The sequence below is a fragment of the Dasypus novemcinctus genome, chromosome 1 (genome assembly GCF_030445035.2).
Source record: "Dasypus novemcinctus isolate mDasNov1 chromosome 1, mDasNov1.1.hap2, whole genome shotgun sequence".
NCBI classification, from domain to species: Eukaryota; Metazoa; Chordata; class Mammalia; order Cingulata; family Dasypodidae; genus Dasypus; species Dasypus novemcinctus.
In genome coordinates this window covers 157,720,142-157,737,220 of record NC_080673.1, presented here as the reverse complement: position 1 = coordinate 157,737,220, position 17,079 = coordinate 157,720,142, and the positions used below count along the sequence as shown (strand labels likewise).

General features: G+C 38.6%; 1 protein-coding gene across 1 annotated transcript in view; it reads left to right on the top strand.

Annotated features, from left to right (window-relative positions):
* ATP10D (ATPase phospholipid transporting 10D (putative)) overlaps positions 1-14,801 on the top strand; it is a 111,110-nt gene extending 96,309 nt beyond the window's left edge. Inside the window, 5 exon segments of the mRNA XM_058299069.2 lie at positions 4,084-4,164; positions 5,192-5,296; positions 10,901-11,088; positions 14,366-14,498; positions 14,500-14,801. Of these exon segments, the coding sequence (XP_058155052.1) occupies positions 4,084-4,164; positions 5,192-5,296; positions 10,901-11,088; positions 14,366-14,498; positions 14,500-14,691 (699 nt within the window). The 3' untranslated portion in view covers positions 14,692-14,801.
* The last annotated feature ends 2,278 nt before the right edge of the window (positions 14,802-17,079 follow it).

Here is a 17,079-nt window from a genome sequence, read left to right as displayed (position 1 = left end):
ACCGGGGATCAAACCCAGTATCTAGTACATGGGTAGTGGGTGCTCAACCACTTGCACTACATCTGCTTCCCTGTACTGTCGTTCTTAAGGGCTCCCTTTCCCTGAAGCCATGCCCCACGTCTGCTTAATGGCCTTGAGTTCTATCAATCTACTCTGGTATATTGTTCATATTTGTTGCCCCATTTCCTTCCTTCTAGCACTGCCCTCATTGTCTCTTATCTAAAGTAGTATAGTAGTTAATTACCTGGACTGTCTCAAATTCTTTCTTCTCTAGTTTATCTTTCACAAAATTAATAGTAACCAACCCTAAGGTAGCACTTGCAAGTATTTATTTAATGCCTACTGTGGTCCAGGTACTACTCTAAGTGCTTAATATACTTCTATCTAGTCTCCAAAACAACCCTACAAGGTAGGTGCTCTCATCATTCCTACTTAGTAGATAAGGGAAGTCAGGCAAAGGGAGTTACCATAAGAAGACAGCCAATGTCATAGAGCTAGTGAGTGGGGCAGTCAACCCCAGGCAATGGATTCCATGCTGTCTATCATAATGTTACTTGACAGAAAGAACTTTAATGCTATCTTTAGGCCTTGGGCCCCCCACTTTGGTGTTTAATGGTCAGAAGTCCAAAGCGCTATCATAAGCACATTATCAGGATGGCAGGGACTGTAATGGACAGGGAGATTTTGAGCGCTATTAAGTGAGCAAAGCTGAATGGGTCAGTCTAGACAGCTGTTCTCTTGTCTTGAGAAAAGGATGCTGTTAAGTCTCTTTCAGTTCCACGTGACAGAAAACCCAGCTCAAATTAGTTTAGTGAAAAAGAAGAATTTATTGGCTCACATAGCTGGAACATGCAGACGTAATGGTGACAGAACACTGTTATTCTTAAAGCAACTGTATATTGCTTGGTTATGACTCATTGGCCTAACTCGAGTTACATGCCTTTCCCTTAGTTTATCACTGTAAAGATTGCTTTCTCTTTGACCAAGCCTGGGACATGTATCTGAGTACAGAGGCTAAATCATCATTACCTGAAACACACATGGACAGAATTAGGAAGACAGTTTCCCTGTAGAAATGCTAGACAGACAAATATCAGACCCACCATAAGAAATCTGGGTTGAACATCACTCATTGTCCTGAAAACACTGACCCAGATCAGCACATGTTGTAAAAAATGGGTTATGTTTACCTGAGCACACATTCTGGTTCTTTTAAGTGTTATTTAACTTTTCTGCTCCTCAGTTTCCTTAATTTATGGAGATACTGTTAGGACTAAGTGAGTTAATATATATAGAATTTCTAGCCATATTAAACTCTCAATACTGTTATTTTTACCCTTCAGAATTAACCAGGAATTTAGAGGAAATCCCTGTATATGATGCATTTATTTCAGGCCCATTTTAGTCTGACTTGAGCTGCCTTTCTAAAGCTGGGGAGGAATTTGATGTCTACACTGAAACAGAGAAGTCATACATTTAACTTACAGGGAATAAGAAATTCTTTTAATCCCTTAATATCATGCAATCCATTCAGATCAAGGGAGAACTTCAAGTTCAAGGGCCAGAATCCAGGAACGTATGGTTAATATCAATAAGGATTGTCTCCTGGCACAGGATTAAGTTAAATTCCAACTCCTGTAGGGAAGACACAAATAGAATCCTTCAATCAAAGCTTTTATAGCTAGGATTTTAAAAGTCCATTTGTACAGGCTGAATATAGTAATTGGTCCTTACCCTTAGAAGAACTGAAGTCATTGTTTCCTCTTGTTGAGCCCTTTGCACACATTGTTCCATTGAACTGGCCAGTTTTATAATGCATGATAGTAACAGACAGGTTCCAGCATGTGGCCATTGATAGAAGGTAATTGATTTCATTGACTTCACCTTCCAGAAGGTGCCCTTTCTTTGAACTTGGCCTCCAGACAAATTCCATTTTATGTTTGGGTCATTTCCTGTTTTTAGTGTCTTGAAATGTAGTCCCCTGTGCTTATAGACTCTCCTTTAAAGATCTGGAAGGCTGCAGTTATAGGCTTCCCTTCCAAGACGCAATTGTCTATTATCCATCTCTCATCACCTTCCCAGTTATTTTCTGTCTTTGACTTCATGTCCAGGTTTCTTCTTTCAGTTCTCAGATCCCATTAATTAATCCATTAAGACTACCTTAAAAATATAAAGTGGGGTAGAAATGCTAAAAAAGAAGGTGCATAATGAGGAATCATATTGTTCTAAACTCTTTGCTTTCTCCAGTCTAATACATCTATATTCAAAAGAATATATCATTCACTTTATCCTTTACCCTTTTCTCTTCTCTAAACCCAGCTACTCATGTGCCCCCATGTTATACCTATTGTTCCCTCTCCTTCCCCGTAGAACCTCTGGTGACCACTGCCTTTATTAGTTATTTATTTATTTTATATATACTTTTATTTTTTAAAAGATACTTAGATTACATAAATGTTACATAGAATGTATAGGAGTTCCCATATGCCACACTCCCCACACAACCCACATTTTCCCACATTGGCAACATCTTTCATTAGTGTGGTACATTCTTTGCAATTGATAAACATATTTTGGAGCATTGCCAGTAAGCATGGATTCAATTCCATATGACTGATGGATGGGACTCTCTTGCTTGCAGTTGTAGATACTCTCAGTTCCTTGATATGTTGTTTGTCCACTCTCTCCTCCTTGCTAGTTGTTCTGGGTGAGTCCAATGAACTGGAGAGTAGTTGTTGCAACTCCGTTGAGATTCAGGGCCCAGCTGGCACACAGATAGCCCAAAGATTTAAGTCTCTTGGACATATACCTACCAACTCTGGTGCTAATTATAGGTTCTAATAGAAGAACAGAAGAGCTATGTGTAGGGAAAACCACAGCTGAGTCCTACTCTGTCTCAATGGGGAGCATAAATTCCAAAGTAGAATTCACTGGCAAATGACCAAACTCCTGAGCTGTCTGCCCTGACTATAGTGTCTGGATGTCTCCATAACCCTCCTCAGAATCCTTTTTCATGCACATTTGTCCTAGCAGACATAACCATTCAGAGTTGACTCTTGTTTTGAAACCTGTTTTCAGTCACTTCACTAGTATTTCTACTGGTTTAGTCACATAGATAAAAAGAGACGAATCTGACTTTATGACACTTGCCTTCTAATGAGAAATCCAAAAATCATTAAGTAAACAAATAGTGTTGTTTTTGATGGTGATGAGAGACTTCTAAGAGTGCCTTGGTAGTAATTGGGACAGCACACCTTTCGACTGGTGGGGAGTGCTTCTGTGAGGAAGTGATATTTGAACTTGGATATGAGTTCCTGGCAAAAAGAATAACACAGGTAAAGTCCTGAGGTAAGAGAAGATTTGGCAAGGTGGAGGAATAGAATAAGAGTCCATGTGACTGGAGCATAGTGAGTGAGAATCAGGGTGGTAGGAGGTGACCCTGGAGGCCTGTGCAGTGGGCCGACAATGCAGGACCTTACAGAGCATTGGAAGGGATTTAACTGGATTGGAAATGTGATAAGAATTCATTGGAGGGATTTAACAGGGTCAGTTGGACTAAATAGGGGCTGTGATATGCACTGATTTATGTTTTTTGAAAACCATCTGGCTGCTATGGGAAGACTGTATTTGGGATGGGGGGAAACAAAGAAGCCCTTGAAATGGCCCTGAAATGGCTCTTCAGTCATTTGTAGAGCTGATGGTGGCTTGGCAGCAGAGAAGATGGGGAGAAATAGATGGATTTGGGGACATTTTGCAAACAGTACTTTCTGTTTAATAGGACATGTGTTAGTAATTCTAACACAATTTCAGGTTGATTTAAAATGGATCCACTGATAAAGAGGAGTTGAAGAAGAGTTCCTTCAGGAATTTTTGACCATTTTTACCTGTGAACCCATCTCATTCACCTACCACCCTCTCATTCTTTTCACCACTTTTGACAAATTCCACTGTTTTATGAATAAGAGAATAAAGGTTAGATTAGAGCTTTCCCTCAGAGAAGCAAGGACAAGTATTGGCTGGTGTTGCTTCCTGCCTTTCCTTTGCCCCTTGTTAATCTTGCTCTGGTATCTGCTTCATTTCCAGGCATACTTACCCCTCACCTTCTGGATCACCTTGTTGGATGCCTTTTATCAAAGTCTGATCTGCTTCTTTGTGCCTTACTATGTGAGTCCTTGTTCACTTAGTGTATTTGTTGCTAATGAATCAATGATTATTTGTACTCTGCCACCAGTATCAGCATTTAGAAAGATAGACTGCTTATATCACCAGCTTGATTATTGGCCAATTAAATTATTTTAAAACCCCAAAATATACTAGCTGGTGGATTATATTTGAAAAGAAGTGCTCATTTGCTTCCTCTTGGTTCTCTCCTTAGCCCTGTACTGCTTGATCATTTTGCCAGTGACTCTCATAAATTTGAAGGTCTGATCATATAATTAGATGAGTCAAAAATCAGAAAGGCATAATAAGACTATGAAAGCTATATGTAGTGAATGATGCACTGATTCTATGAGAGTGGCATTTAGAGTATTAAATTTAAGGTGTTTCAAATAAGAAAAAAAACTTGAATTCTGAATTATAGGTAAAGAATGGAAGAAATGTAACTAAGAAAAGAAGGTATTAAAATGAATAAAGGAATCATGAATATATTAAATAAATGTATGAAAACAAACATGAACCATAAAGCAGCATGGTACTGCTACCTATCCACACCCTCTTTCCTAAGAAGAAAACACTTTGGATGATCATGAATGGTGTTAACAGAAATGTATTAAGAATGAAAAAGATGGTGCTTTCTAAATTAACAATTTCCATTCTTTATTCAAATAAAATCACTTGATTTAACCAAACTACAATGACATGGGTATTCTGCATTTCAGGAGGAATACAGATAAGGAAATTAGAACAGTGTTCAGAAGAGAATGACTAGGATGATAAAACATTAGAAAATTGTGTCATTTGAAAAATAGTTAAAGGACTTGAAGACATATGCTTAGGAGAGGAAGGAATATTTACTGAGGAGAGGAACATCAGGGTAGCCATAATGGTTGCTTCAAAGGTTTGAAGTTATATGAAGTGGAACAGATTTGATGTTTCTGTATGCCTTAAAGAGGTAGTAGAACTATGAGCAAAAGTCTCCCATGGTGTGCACAGCCTTCCAAGACCACCAATTGCTGTCATCTCTTTGTAGACCTACCAGGGCTCAGACATTGACATCTTTACATTTGGAAACCCTCTGAACACAGCTGCTCTGTTCATCATTCTCCTCCATCTGGTAATTGAAAGCAAGAGTTTGGTGAGTGATTTTCCTCCCTCTGAGGTGGCTCTTTATGCTTGGGGAAATGTCTACTGTTAGCAGTGACCACGTAAGCCCTACATGCCTGGAAGACAAATGGTAATGAGAAGAGTAATGGCTCGGTGGAAGAAGGGTGATTCATGGTTGCTCTTGTTGATCATGAAGTGCCATTATGCTGAGGTTGATGTGAGGCCAGGGAAATTAGAAAACACTGGCCTGGTCCTTTTGATGATAATCATGGATAATGTTTCACAGAGGTATGAGTAAGGCTGGAAAAATGATCATCTGTCTAGGGTCAGCATTCTTTATGATCAGGCTGATGCCTTTCAACTGAAATAAGAAGAGGTGTTCTGCCATAATCCTGGTATGCTGCTATTTTAGTAAGTAATCACTCTTTGCATTTCTCATAATTTAAAAAAAAGTATCTTTCTCCCTCCAGAATTTCCACCGGTCATTTAAATCTGAGTGTTTATAAGTTTAGTTGCTGATTTACTGATACTGTTAAGTCTGATGATCAAAATGATTGCAAATATCTCACCGCAGTGAAGCTAGTGGGTAGGACCCATGTGGAGACCTTACCATCTACTGCACCTTCTGAAGGGGCTGTTCTTAGTCCTCCCTTGCATCTCTGCCCTTTACCTAGCTCAAATGTTGTTTTGGACTCTAGGTCCGGACTCAAATGTTACTATATCAAATAACCCTTCCCTAACCACCTATTCTCTCATACCATCCTTTAGTTTTCATTCATAGCTCTAATAATAATTTCTAATTATACATTTAACTATATGATTATTTGATTCAGGTTTATCTTGTGCATTGGACTATAATTTCAATGAGGTCAAGTTTCATGCCTTTTTTGTTGTTGTTGCTCACCTCTGTATCTTTCTTTTTACCTTTTTCTCATTAAAAATTTTTAAAAATTTTTTATTGTCTTTTTTTAAAAAGATATGTAGATCACACAAAATGTTACATTAAAAAATATGAGGTTCCCACATACCCCACTCCTCACATCCCCCCACTCCTCCCACATTGGCAATTTCTTTTATTAGTGTGGTACATTCATTTTATTTGATGAGTACATTTTGAAGCATTGCTACACAGCATGGATTACAGTTTATGTTGTAGTTTACACTTTCTCCCAGTCCATTCAGTGGATTATGGCAGGATATATAATGTCCTGCATCTGTCCCTGCAATATCATCCAGGACAACTCCAAGTCCTTTAGTGAATCAAACAAGATTAGCAAACAGTAGGTGCTCATGTAATATTTGAATAGCTAAATAAATGATCAAATGACTAACCTGATATTTGGAATATATTTGTCATCCTGAAAATGGATGTATTTCCAACAGAAAATAGATGAAAAAATGTAGACTCCATGATAAATTCTAAAGTAGGGCATAATATTATGTTTTAGCATCTCTTGCATTGCTTTAAACCTGCTATAATCATACCTTACAATCTCAAAGTATAGTATTAATAAAAGTTTAACATATGTGAATAACATTTGGGTTCCAAAAGGGAATTCTGAGTGAAATATTTGGAACTGATTTTTAAAATCTATTTAATTTTTAGGAATTGTATCAGTGCTTTTGATTACTGCCAAAGGAATTATCATAGCTTCTGACATTTATTAATCTATTAGTCTGGGTTCATTGGTTATGAGCAACAGTAATCAAATCTGACTAAAATGAGCAAATAGTAAGTTTATTAAAAATATATTAAATGAAAAGCTGAACAATCAGATTGAAAGAAAGAGGGAGAGAGATCAGAATAGGTCTGGAGATTCAGAAACTAACAAATAGCTTCGTTGGTATGGCATCCTGGGCTGAATTGGCTCCAGTCATTTCTTTCTGCTCTTGCCTCATTGTGCTCCAGGTTTTGTCCTTGGCAGCAGAATCCTCTCACTCTAGTGTCAGTCATAGGCTTTAGCTCGGGGAGGATTATTTGGCAAGGACTGTACACAATGCTGGGTGCCATCACCAAGAAGGCGAGTGAAAGTGAGGTGCTAGGAATAGCAGTGAATGCTATATAAAGGATGCATCATTAAAGGATTATGTCCTGGAGAGCAGATGGCGCTCAGTAGCTGAGCACCTGCTTCCCATGTAACAAGGTCTTGAGTTCAATCTCCGGTACCTTCTGAAAAAAAAAGGATTATGTCTTGTGCTGGGGGAAGCAAGGCCAGAGCTCATGGCCTCTGCGGGCCCCTTCCCAAAAAGAGTCAGCCCTTTCATGAATATGAATCTATTTCCCTTCACGCTCTTGATTGTCACTCATGGCCACTTCCCATCTTCCTGCTGGCTTTTACGCAATGTTCCTTTTCTTTAATTTCCTTGCATCAATTCATTAAATGCCTGAACCCCATAAGGTAACTATCTTATTTGCCAAAAGCACATATAACTTATGGGAAAAAAAAATTGGAACAATAGGGCTGAGAAAGAAGCAAGGACATTTAAAGAAGGAAGTAGGGAAGAGAGAAAGGGAGGGAGGGAAGGGAGAAATCGTTGTTTTTAAAAACATGATAGCCTTAATCAAGGATTTAGCCAAAAGCTTTTGAGCAGTTTGTACATTGTACAAAATTGTATAGTCTTTGTGACCTTCTTAAAGATATCTACCATGAGGGAAGACTGCAAGATTATGAAGAAAAGGGAGACTATTGGATCTTGTTTGAAAATAAGAGCCCAGAAAAATCGAAAAGGTTAATAATGAAGTGTTTCCCCCAAACGAGAACACCACTGGTGGAACGCACTGTGATATTAGTTGGTCTGGACACTACCACTAAGTAACACTGAATATTGCATAATGAAAGGGTGATTTGTTTCCATACTTATGATCATGTCAAAGAGGAAGTCTGTTCATGTCAAAGAGGAAGTCTGTTTGGTGCTATTATGTTTTACCACAATAACTTGTGCCAATTTTCCTTTATAACAAAGACAGGTAAGACACTAATCTCAGGTAGCAGATGATGCTGATGTTATATTTAAGGTACTGATATGGTTTTCTTTTTAAATAAAGCTACTTAAATAGTGGGCCATTTTGAAGAAAATTATTAAGAAAAATATCATTAAAAATATTGCAGTGACCTTACTTACTTGCTAAAAATACATACATCAAAAGGGAAAAAAATTCAACAATTGCATTTAGAGGGATGAAAGTCAAAGTGGATATGTTAAGAACATTAGGTAGTGTTGTATCAGTTAGCATAACCTAGTTTATGGTGTGATTAAGAAAATATTTACCAGCATGACACAACAAAGATTTACTTCTTTCTCATCTAAAGTTGCTGAGGGTCCAGGTAGCTCGCTCTAGAGTAACTGTCTTCTTTTTTTTTTTTTAAAAACATTTATTTTATTTCTTTCTTTCCCCTCCCCCCCACTCCAGTTGTCTGTTCTCTGCTGTGTGTTCTTCTTTTTGTTCGCTTCTGTTGTTGTGAGCAGCACGGGAATCTGTGTTTCTTTTTGTTGCGTCATCTTGTTGTGTCAGCTCTCCGTGTGTATGGTGCCATTCCTGGGCATGCTGCACTTTCTTTCGCACTGGGCAGCTCTCCTTACGGGGCACACGCCTTGCGCGTGGGGCTCCCCTATGCAGGGGACACCCCTGCATGGCAGGGCACTCCTTGTGCACATCAGCACTGCAGGTGGGCCAGCTGCACACGGGTCGAGGAGGCCCTGGGTTTGAACCGCGGACCTCCCATGTGGTAGACAGACGCCCTACCACTGGGCCAAGTCTGCCGCCATAACTGTCTTCTAAGAGACAGCTCAGTGTCCCGGGCTGGGTCTTGTAACTGTAACATCTGGAATTGAACTTCTTGATCAGCATGGAAGGAGGGAAGACTACTTAGAAAACTGCACACATCAGTTTATGTTTCAGCTTGGCTAGATTATCGTGTTCAGCTGTTTGGTCAAACAAGCAATGGCCTGATTACTACCGTGAGAGTATTTTATAGATTTAAATCATCAGTTGGTTGATTGCATCTATGACTGATTTCATTTACAGTCCATAAAGGAGAATGCCTTCAGCAATGAGAGAAGTCTCATCCAAACAGTTGAAGTCTTTAAAGGGAGAACTAATGATTTCAGCAGTCAAAAAAGAATGTTTTTGTCTATTTTAGCTAGCCAGCTTCTCCTGGGAATTAATTGAAGCCTTTCTCAGGGTTGCCAAATTGCAGCCTGTCCTATGGAATTGACTTGCTAATCCCCAGTCACATGACCCAATTCCTAGACTAAATCTCATAAGAGTTACATACAAATATATTATACATATGTACATAAATATATATCCTGTCCATTCTGTTTCTCTGGAGAAGCCTAATACACCTTTAACTCACATTCCGTTGATCAAAGCAAGACATGTGGTCATATTTAATTTCTTTTATTTTTATTTGTTTTGTTTGTTTATTTATTTATTTAAAAGAAACTTTAGATTACATAAATGTTACCAAAAAAATATGGGCATTCCCGTATACTTCACTTCCTACCCCTCCCACACTTTCCCACATTAACAACATCCTTCATTAGTGCGGTACATTTGTTACAATGATTGGACACATATTGAAGAATTGCCACTAATCATGGATTATAGTTTACTCTGTCCCAAGCAATTTTGTGAGTTATAACAAAATATATAATGACCTATATCCATCATTGCAACATCATGTAGGACAATTCTAATTCTCAAAAATGAGCAGGTGAACTCTGGAGATTTGCAGGTCTGTGGTTAAAACAACGTTGGGAATGTTCTTTTGGCAAATAAGGCAAGGAAGAGTTACTTGTATAGGGTGTTGGATGTGAGGGGTGCATACAGGACAGGGTGCACCCGGGGCAGGCTTCTATGGAATATGTAAATGTTTATCTTTTCACTGTTTATTAGTGACTGGAGACCCGCACAATAAACAGGAAAATATTAAACTCCCATCCTGGGGACTCAATGTATGTTCTCAATTAGAGGGGCAAGAGTCTCTTGCAAACATAGCCAGTGCCTATAAAAGAAAATAGACCAATATGTCACACCCTCAATATTCTTTCAAGTAACTATGAATCTTACTCTTCAAAAAGTGAAACTTAGTGGATACCATAGGTCCTGAGGAGAGAGGAGGGAAGAATAGAATGGATGGAACATTTAATTTCAAGAGAGTGACAAAGTGATCCTCCCACATGCTGAGAAGGAGAGGCAAATGAGAATATTGGAGAGAACACTAACAACTCTCAGCTATGCGAACGGCTGAAGTTTGCAGATCACCAGATTAAAGGATTTCCTTAAAGAAGAAACATACCAAAGAATACTACATGAAAAAAAATGAGAAAATCTGGATACCTTGTGGTACATGGACAATATAGAATAAACTAGGAGACTGAATTACCTGTGGCAGTTGATTTTGTTTTTCAGAATTCAATTGTGATTTTGTTTTTCAGAATTCAATTGTGTTATGGGCCATACATGAAAGATGCTCTTGCCTTATAGCTTCAGCACTTTGTTTTGTTTGCAAAGCTTTTGTTAAACCATTCTCCCAGTGTTTAACCATATCTCTGAAAGGAGCAGATTTTGCCAGGCATGGAACCCTGTCAGTGAAAGAGTGCCCATCTTACTGCTCTTCTTGTCTTGCAGACTTGGATCCACATGCTGGTCATTGTTGGCAGCATCTTGTCTTATTTTTTCTTTGCCTTGACTTTTGGAGCCATGTGTGTAACTTGCAACCCACCATCCAACCCCTACTGGATTATGCAGAAGCACATGCTGGATCCAGTGTTCTACTTAGTTTGTGTTCTCACCACCAGTATTGCTCTTCTGCCCAGGTATGGCATTTGTTTTATCATCAAGAGAGTAACTAGAATCATAGACTTGAAATTCTTCAAGCAACTACTAAGAGCAGATGGCAGATTGTCCTATTTAGTAGTAGACAAATTGACTTGTATTCTAGTTAAAATGTTAATTTTGCTATTTTAACAGAGAACAAAAGTGCCTTAAGCAAACTAGAAGCTTTAGTTCTCTCTCAGATAAAAGTCTGATCTGATTGCCAGTTCATAGGGATAGGGTGGCTTTGCTTCACAAGATTATCCAGGGACCTAGATCCCTTCCTCTGTCTTTTAGCTCTGCTTTCTCCCAAGAGTGTTGCCCAGGTCTACATGCCCATCAGCACACCTACTCATAAAAAAGGCAAAGGAAGGAGGTGGAGGACAAGCAACTGCACATTTTTATTTAAATGGCATGACCCAGAAGTTGCTAGGACCTAGGTATATGGATTCCAATTGAGTAGCTGAAATCTTAAGAGTTTCTAAAAGGAAGAAGGGGAGAATGGACACTGAGGGACAAGGAGCAGTCTCTACTGCCATCTGTAAATACTAAAAACTATACAGTGTTATTCCCTTATCTAACTTCAATTATCCTTCCAATTTCAGTTTAATCTGAATTTTTAGAATTGTATGGGGGAGGAGATGGCAAAGAAGCATGGATGGGCATTTAACTATAAATTCTTTGAAATCTAGTAGTGCACTTCTGTATAGTTTTATAAAATCTAAAATCTATTTTAGTGAAAACACTATAGCAAATAGTTGCTCTACCTTTTTAGATATAACGTGAGTCAAACTGGTGATTTCATATTAATCAGTAACAGGGTCAACAAACTGCCTCACACGCCAAATCTGGCCCATTGTCTGTTTTTATAAATAAGCTCTGGAACATAGCCGTGCCACTCATCTACATATTGTCTATGACTGCTCTCCAACAGAGTTTGAAACATCAGAGTTGAGTAGTTAGACAGTCTGGCTCACATGGCCTATAATTTTACCATCTGGCCCTTTTCAGAAAACATTTGCTAATCCCAATCTATAATACCATGACAAGGCAAAATGGGCACGAGCCCTTTGTTTTTTGAACCGCCTTCTAGAAATGAGAAGGAAAAGTGCATATAAGTCATTTTATGTTACTTGGATTTACACTGAACAATATCACTGTTAAACTGAGATGCTTCTTTGGTGCTCACTGCATTTGCCTGCTTTCAGATTTTAAAGGGGACAGATGAACTCATAGAATTTCTGAAGAAAGAATAACTTTAAGAGTATAGCCTTTTTAAAAAAATTCTTTAAAAAGCATTAACAGTACAAGTCACATAGTTGCAGTAAGCTGAAAATGGTTCCCCAAAAGATATCCACGTCCTAATTCCTAGGGCTGTGCAGATGTGATTCAGTTAAGGATCTAGAGATGGAGAGATTATTTTGAATTATCCTGGTAGATAGACCCAGGTATACAATCCCTCATATCCTAATAAGAGGGAGGCAGAGGGAGCATTGGCACGGCCTGATGAGAAGGCAGTATGATCATGGAGGCAGAAATTGCAGGAATAGAGCCCCAAGCCAAGGAATGCTGACAGCCACCAGAAACTGGAAGAGGCAAGGAATGCAGTCTCCCCTCGAGCCTCTGGAGAGAACACGGCCCAGCCAACTCCTTGATTTTGGCTCAGTAAAACTGATTCAGCCTCCAAAACTGTGAGACAACACATTTCTGTTGTTTTAAGCCAGCAAGTCTGTGATAATTTGTTAGAGCAACTATAGGAAACAAATATTATAGTAATGGTACTTCTCAAATTGAATATTGAATATGCATTAGAATCACCTGGGGGTCTTGATAAAGTGCAGATCCTGATTCAGTATGTTGTGGGTGGGGCCTGAAATTCTGCATTTCTAACCAACTGCCTTGTTGCTCCTGCTGCTGATCTGGAGGCCACACTTTGCTTAGCAAGGTAGCCCACACAGGTGCGAGAGTAGAAAGGTAAAAAATATGTCACAGATAGGGATACATCTGTCCTCAGTAATTCAATGCTGGACTCATTTTATTCTGTATTTTTTTTAAGTAAATTCTTCAGACCCTGATTTAGAACCTGGCTTTCAACCTGAATAAGCCTCCCTGCTGATAACTTAGTATCCTTTTCCTCAAGGCTTTGATTCCCTGCTTTAGCTTCAAACACTTTCTGTGATGACTGTAATTTCAACAAAAGCCAGCTTACCTCTACCTTCTGCCTCTCCAGTTTCCGCCCTGGTTGGCCATTAAAAATGCCAATTACACGATAAAATATGTTCACAAATTTAGGCTCTTCTCCCAAAGTCAAGCCATCTGAGAACAATTACGGCAGCATTGTCAGAGTGGACTTGATAACATGGACTTCAGAGTCAGACCAGTGTACAACCCCAGCTTCCGCTCTCAGTAGCGGTGGGATCTCAGACCCCTATTTACTCATCTATGAAACAATCACAGAAACAATGTGTAGTCTGCTGAATAAGGGTCCCCATATGCATCAGGTCCTAATCCTTGGAGCCTGTAAGAATGTTATCTTATATGGAAAAAGGGTCTTTGCAGATATAAGGATCTTGAGATGGGCAGATTAGCCTGGATTATGCAAATGGGTTTTAAGGCAGTCACAAGTGTCATTATAAGAGAAAATCAGAAGATTTGAGACAGAAAGAAGAGGCATAAGCAATGTGACCACGGTTGCAGAGATTGGAGTGATGCGGCCACCAGCTATTAGGAATGCTGGCAGACACCAGAAGCTGGGAAAGCAAGGAGCAGATTTTCCCCTTCAGCTTCTGGAGGGAACTCAACCCCGCTGACACCTTGCTTTCAGCCCAGTGACACCGATTTCAGACTTCTGACTTCCAGAATGTGAAGGAATAAATGTTTGTTTTAAGCCACCAAGTTTGTGGTAATTTGTCACAGCCATCTTCGGGAACAAATACAAATTGCTAGCATTTTTTGAACACTTATTATGCGCTAACACTGTCTGCTTTACATGTATTATCTCATTTAAAACACCAAGCGTGCAAGGTAGCAACTATTGATATCCCTCCTTTACAGAATTTATTTATTTAACAAGAACTTACTATGTTCTAAATAGTCTACAAATATTAATTTACTTACTATTATTATTACCTCCTTTTTTATTGTTCATTTCTCCTCCTCCTTTACCTCAAGGAGACAAGTAGCCACCAGACTGTTTCACTTTTTCTAATTGGTATTTTTTTGTGTGTCACATGATGTATGTGGGGTGAATGTGATTCTGTGGTGTTCTTTGTATCCTAGGTTTATATATCGAGTTCTTCAGGGATCCTTGTTTCCAACTCCAATTCTGAGAGCTAAGCACCTTGACAGACTGACTCCAGAGGGGAGGACTGAAGCTCTCAAGAAGTGGAATGTGGCTGGAAAGATGAGTGACCGTGAAATCTAAGTTTGCTGACCACTCAACCACTCCGTCAGGGGGAAGGCCTGTGTCTGGCCCTTCCAGTGTCTTTGCAATGAAGTCAGCAGCTTCTCGTGCTGCTGGGCAAGAAAACTTACCTGTATGTGAAACTGATTTAGACCCAGACATGCCCAAGGCCTCAGGAATGGTTGGCCCCACAAAGGGTTAAGAAAACAGAGTACGCTCCTTGGCGTTGCAAGTATTCCTGTGGGCTTGGAAGAGGAACTTTGCCCAGCAAAAAAGGCTTGGATTCTTCTTACGGAATATGAGCATTCTGGTGGGCTTGAAAAAGCCAACATGGTGACGTGTATTTTTAAAAGGGGGATAGAGTTCGATAGAGTCAGTTGTTGTTATAGAAGCTTTTGGCTTTTGTAAAAGCCTTTTCATTTTCTTAGAAATGCAAACTTATTTTTAAAAGGAGGACTCATTTGAGATATATTTATTCTACTGAGAGGTTATCACAGATTCTTGGGAGATACTTTATATGAGCAAACTCCAAACTAAAATTTTTTTAAGGAAAGTGCAGCTTTTAGATTGATCGGTTAGACTCAGAGATTCCCATAGGGAGAAATGTAAATGGTTAAGTTCCAGATAAATTCCCAAGATCTTTTAAACAATGTACCTAAAATAGGGTAATAATTGCACTATTTAAAATACTGTTAGGGATTGTTATTAGCTTTTTATTCCCTGTGGGAAGATGCCTTTGGTCTTCTGAGATGTTTGTTATACCTCTGCTCCTTTCAGTGTTCTCCTGAGGTGGGGCCTTTGTCGGAAAGGGGCAGGAAGGATGCTAGGACACCCTCAGGTACCAAGGAACAGTGTTCCTGCCTCTGCGTCCACTCAAGACAAGATCTTCCCTGAAGTCTGCCGCCGCCCAGATGTTCTGACTGGGAAACAGAGGTTATAGACCAGGCAGGCAGAATCAGCTGAGCCTACAGCCCATTAGAAAATTTCCTGTGTTTTAAAACTGACAATAGCCTAATGAAAATTAGGCAATTTCACAACCATCTTCAAAAGACCATTTGAGAGTTCGTAGTATTCACACTACAACTTTTCTGGTGTTGTAGCCTCTGAAAACAAGAAATTATGAATGGAGACTAATTCAGATTTTTCTCAGGAGGTTTCCTTCAGGCTATTATAAAAAAAATATTTTTAAAACATTTTAGGACATGAATGTATATAGCAAGTTAACTGCTGTTGCAAATCATGTATGCTGGCTTTGGTTGGAAGAAAGAAACCAATTTATACCAAGTAAGGCAAGATGTTATTGTATGAAAATGTATTCTTGCTGAGTTCTTTTTAATTTCTTCTATCCATCTGAAAATTGTCAACCACAAATCACCTAGAATTTCTCAAAGCTAATGTTGCATGTCTTATATTAAGGTCTGCTTAATGATTATTACTCCATTATTATCCTCAGGGCTTTGTTTTCTACCTGCAGCCTACTGTCTTGCCCCAAGACTTTTTTATAGTCTTCTGATATTATCTCAAATAGTCTTTACACAGACTGATCTCAAGAATTTTCAAAGTCCTACATGGCTAGTAGAAGCTGCTCTCTGCTTCCTTGTGATTTTTTAAAAATAAACTGTTTAATAAATAACGTGTTCTGAAAAACTGTCATCACTCTTGTCATACTCACTGAATCCAACCATAATTGGTACCAGAACTTAGAAGGAAATTCCCAAAGCAGAGCTTTTACCAGAATATTGCTTTCACCTTTTCTTTCATGGAAAAATCGGTGATATCATATCATCTGTTATCCTCATAGTAGCTGGCATTCATTCCCTATGATCATCATTTTCTGAGAAAAAAAAAAATAGAGGTGTATGCACTTGTAAATAAAGGGTTAGATTCTAAGGATGAAAAAAAATGAAGCAAAATGAGAAGAAAGGTCCCTTTCCAAGATGTGAATTATTGTACATATGAGTAAAAGAAAATCTTGAGTGTTCCTGTTATGAAGTCACACTTAACCACAATTTCAAAATCCCCAATTCTCAAAAAAAAAACTCTAAAATCTGATCATTTTTAATAAATTAGGCACAAACTCCATTGATGACAAAACATGCCTTGATCAGAAGTGAGGCTATTTATATTCCCTTAATTTTCCCATTTAATGTAATCATTCATATATTTTTCTATAAAAATATTAATGTGTTTTATTATTAGGTGCTACTTCAGCCCTCCTTGGGGTTATATTATTCAATATATGCACAGTATTATCTTTTTAAAATTTGAAAACTTCTGGTTTCTGAAACATGTCTGGCCCCAGGGGAAAGAGATTTGGTATCGTGTATTGGCTTTAAAAGGTCTCCTTTACAATAAGTAACTCTTTACACCAAGTTACCCAAGCTGATGTGATTCGCTATATTTTGGTATTCAGCATAGTTTTCACCAAATTTGGGGGGACCAAAATCTATATCATTCCTCCTGATAGACAAAGAAAAGTGATTTTTAATATGCATTTTGGATTTAATTTTACCCCAAAAGATTTATAAAGGATTTGGGTCTAGTTACCAAAATACATTCTGGATATCAAAGATCAGGGTACTCTTAGCAC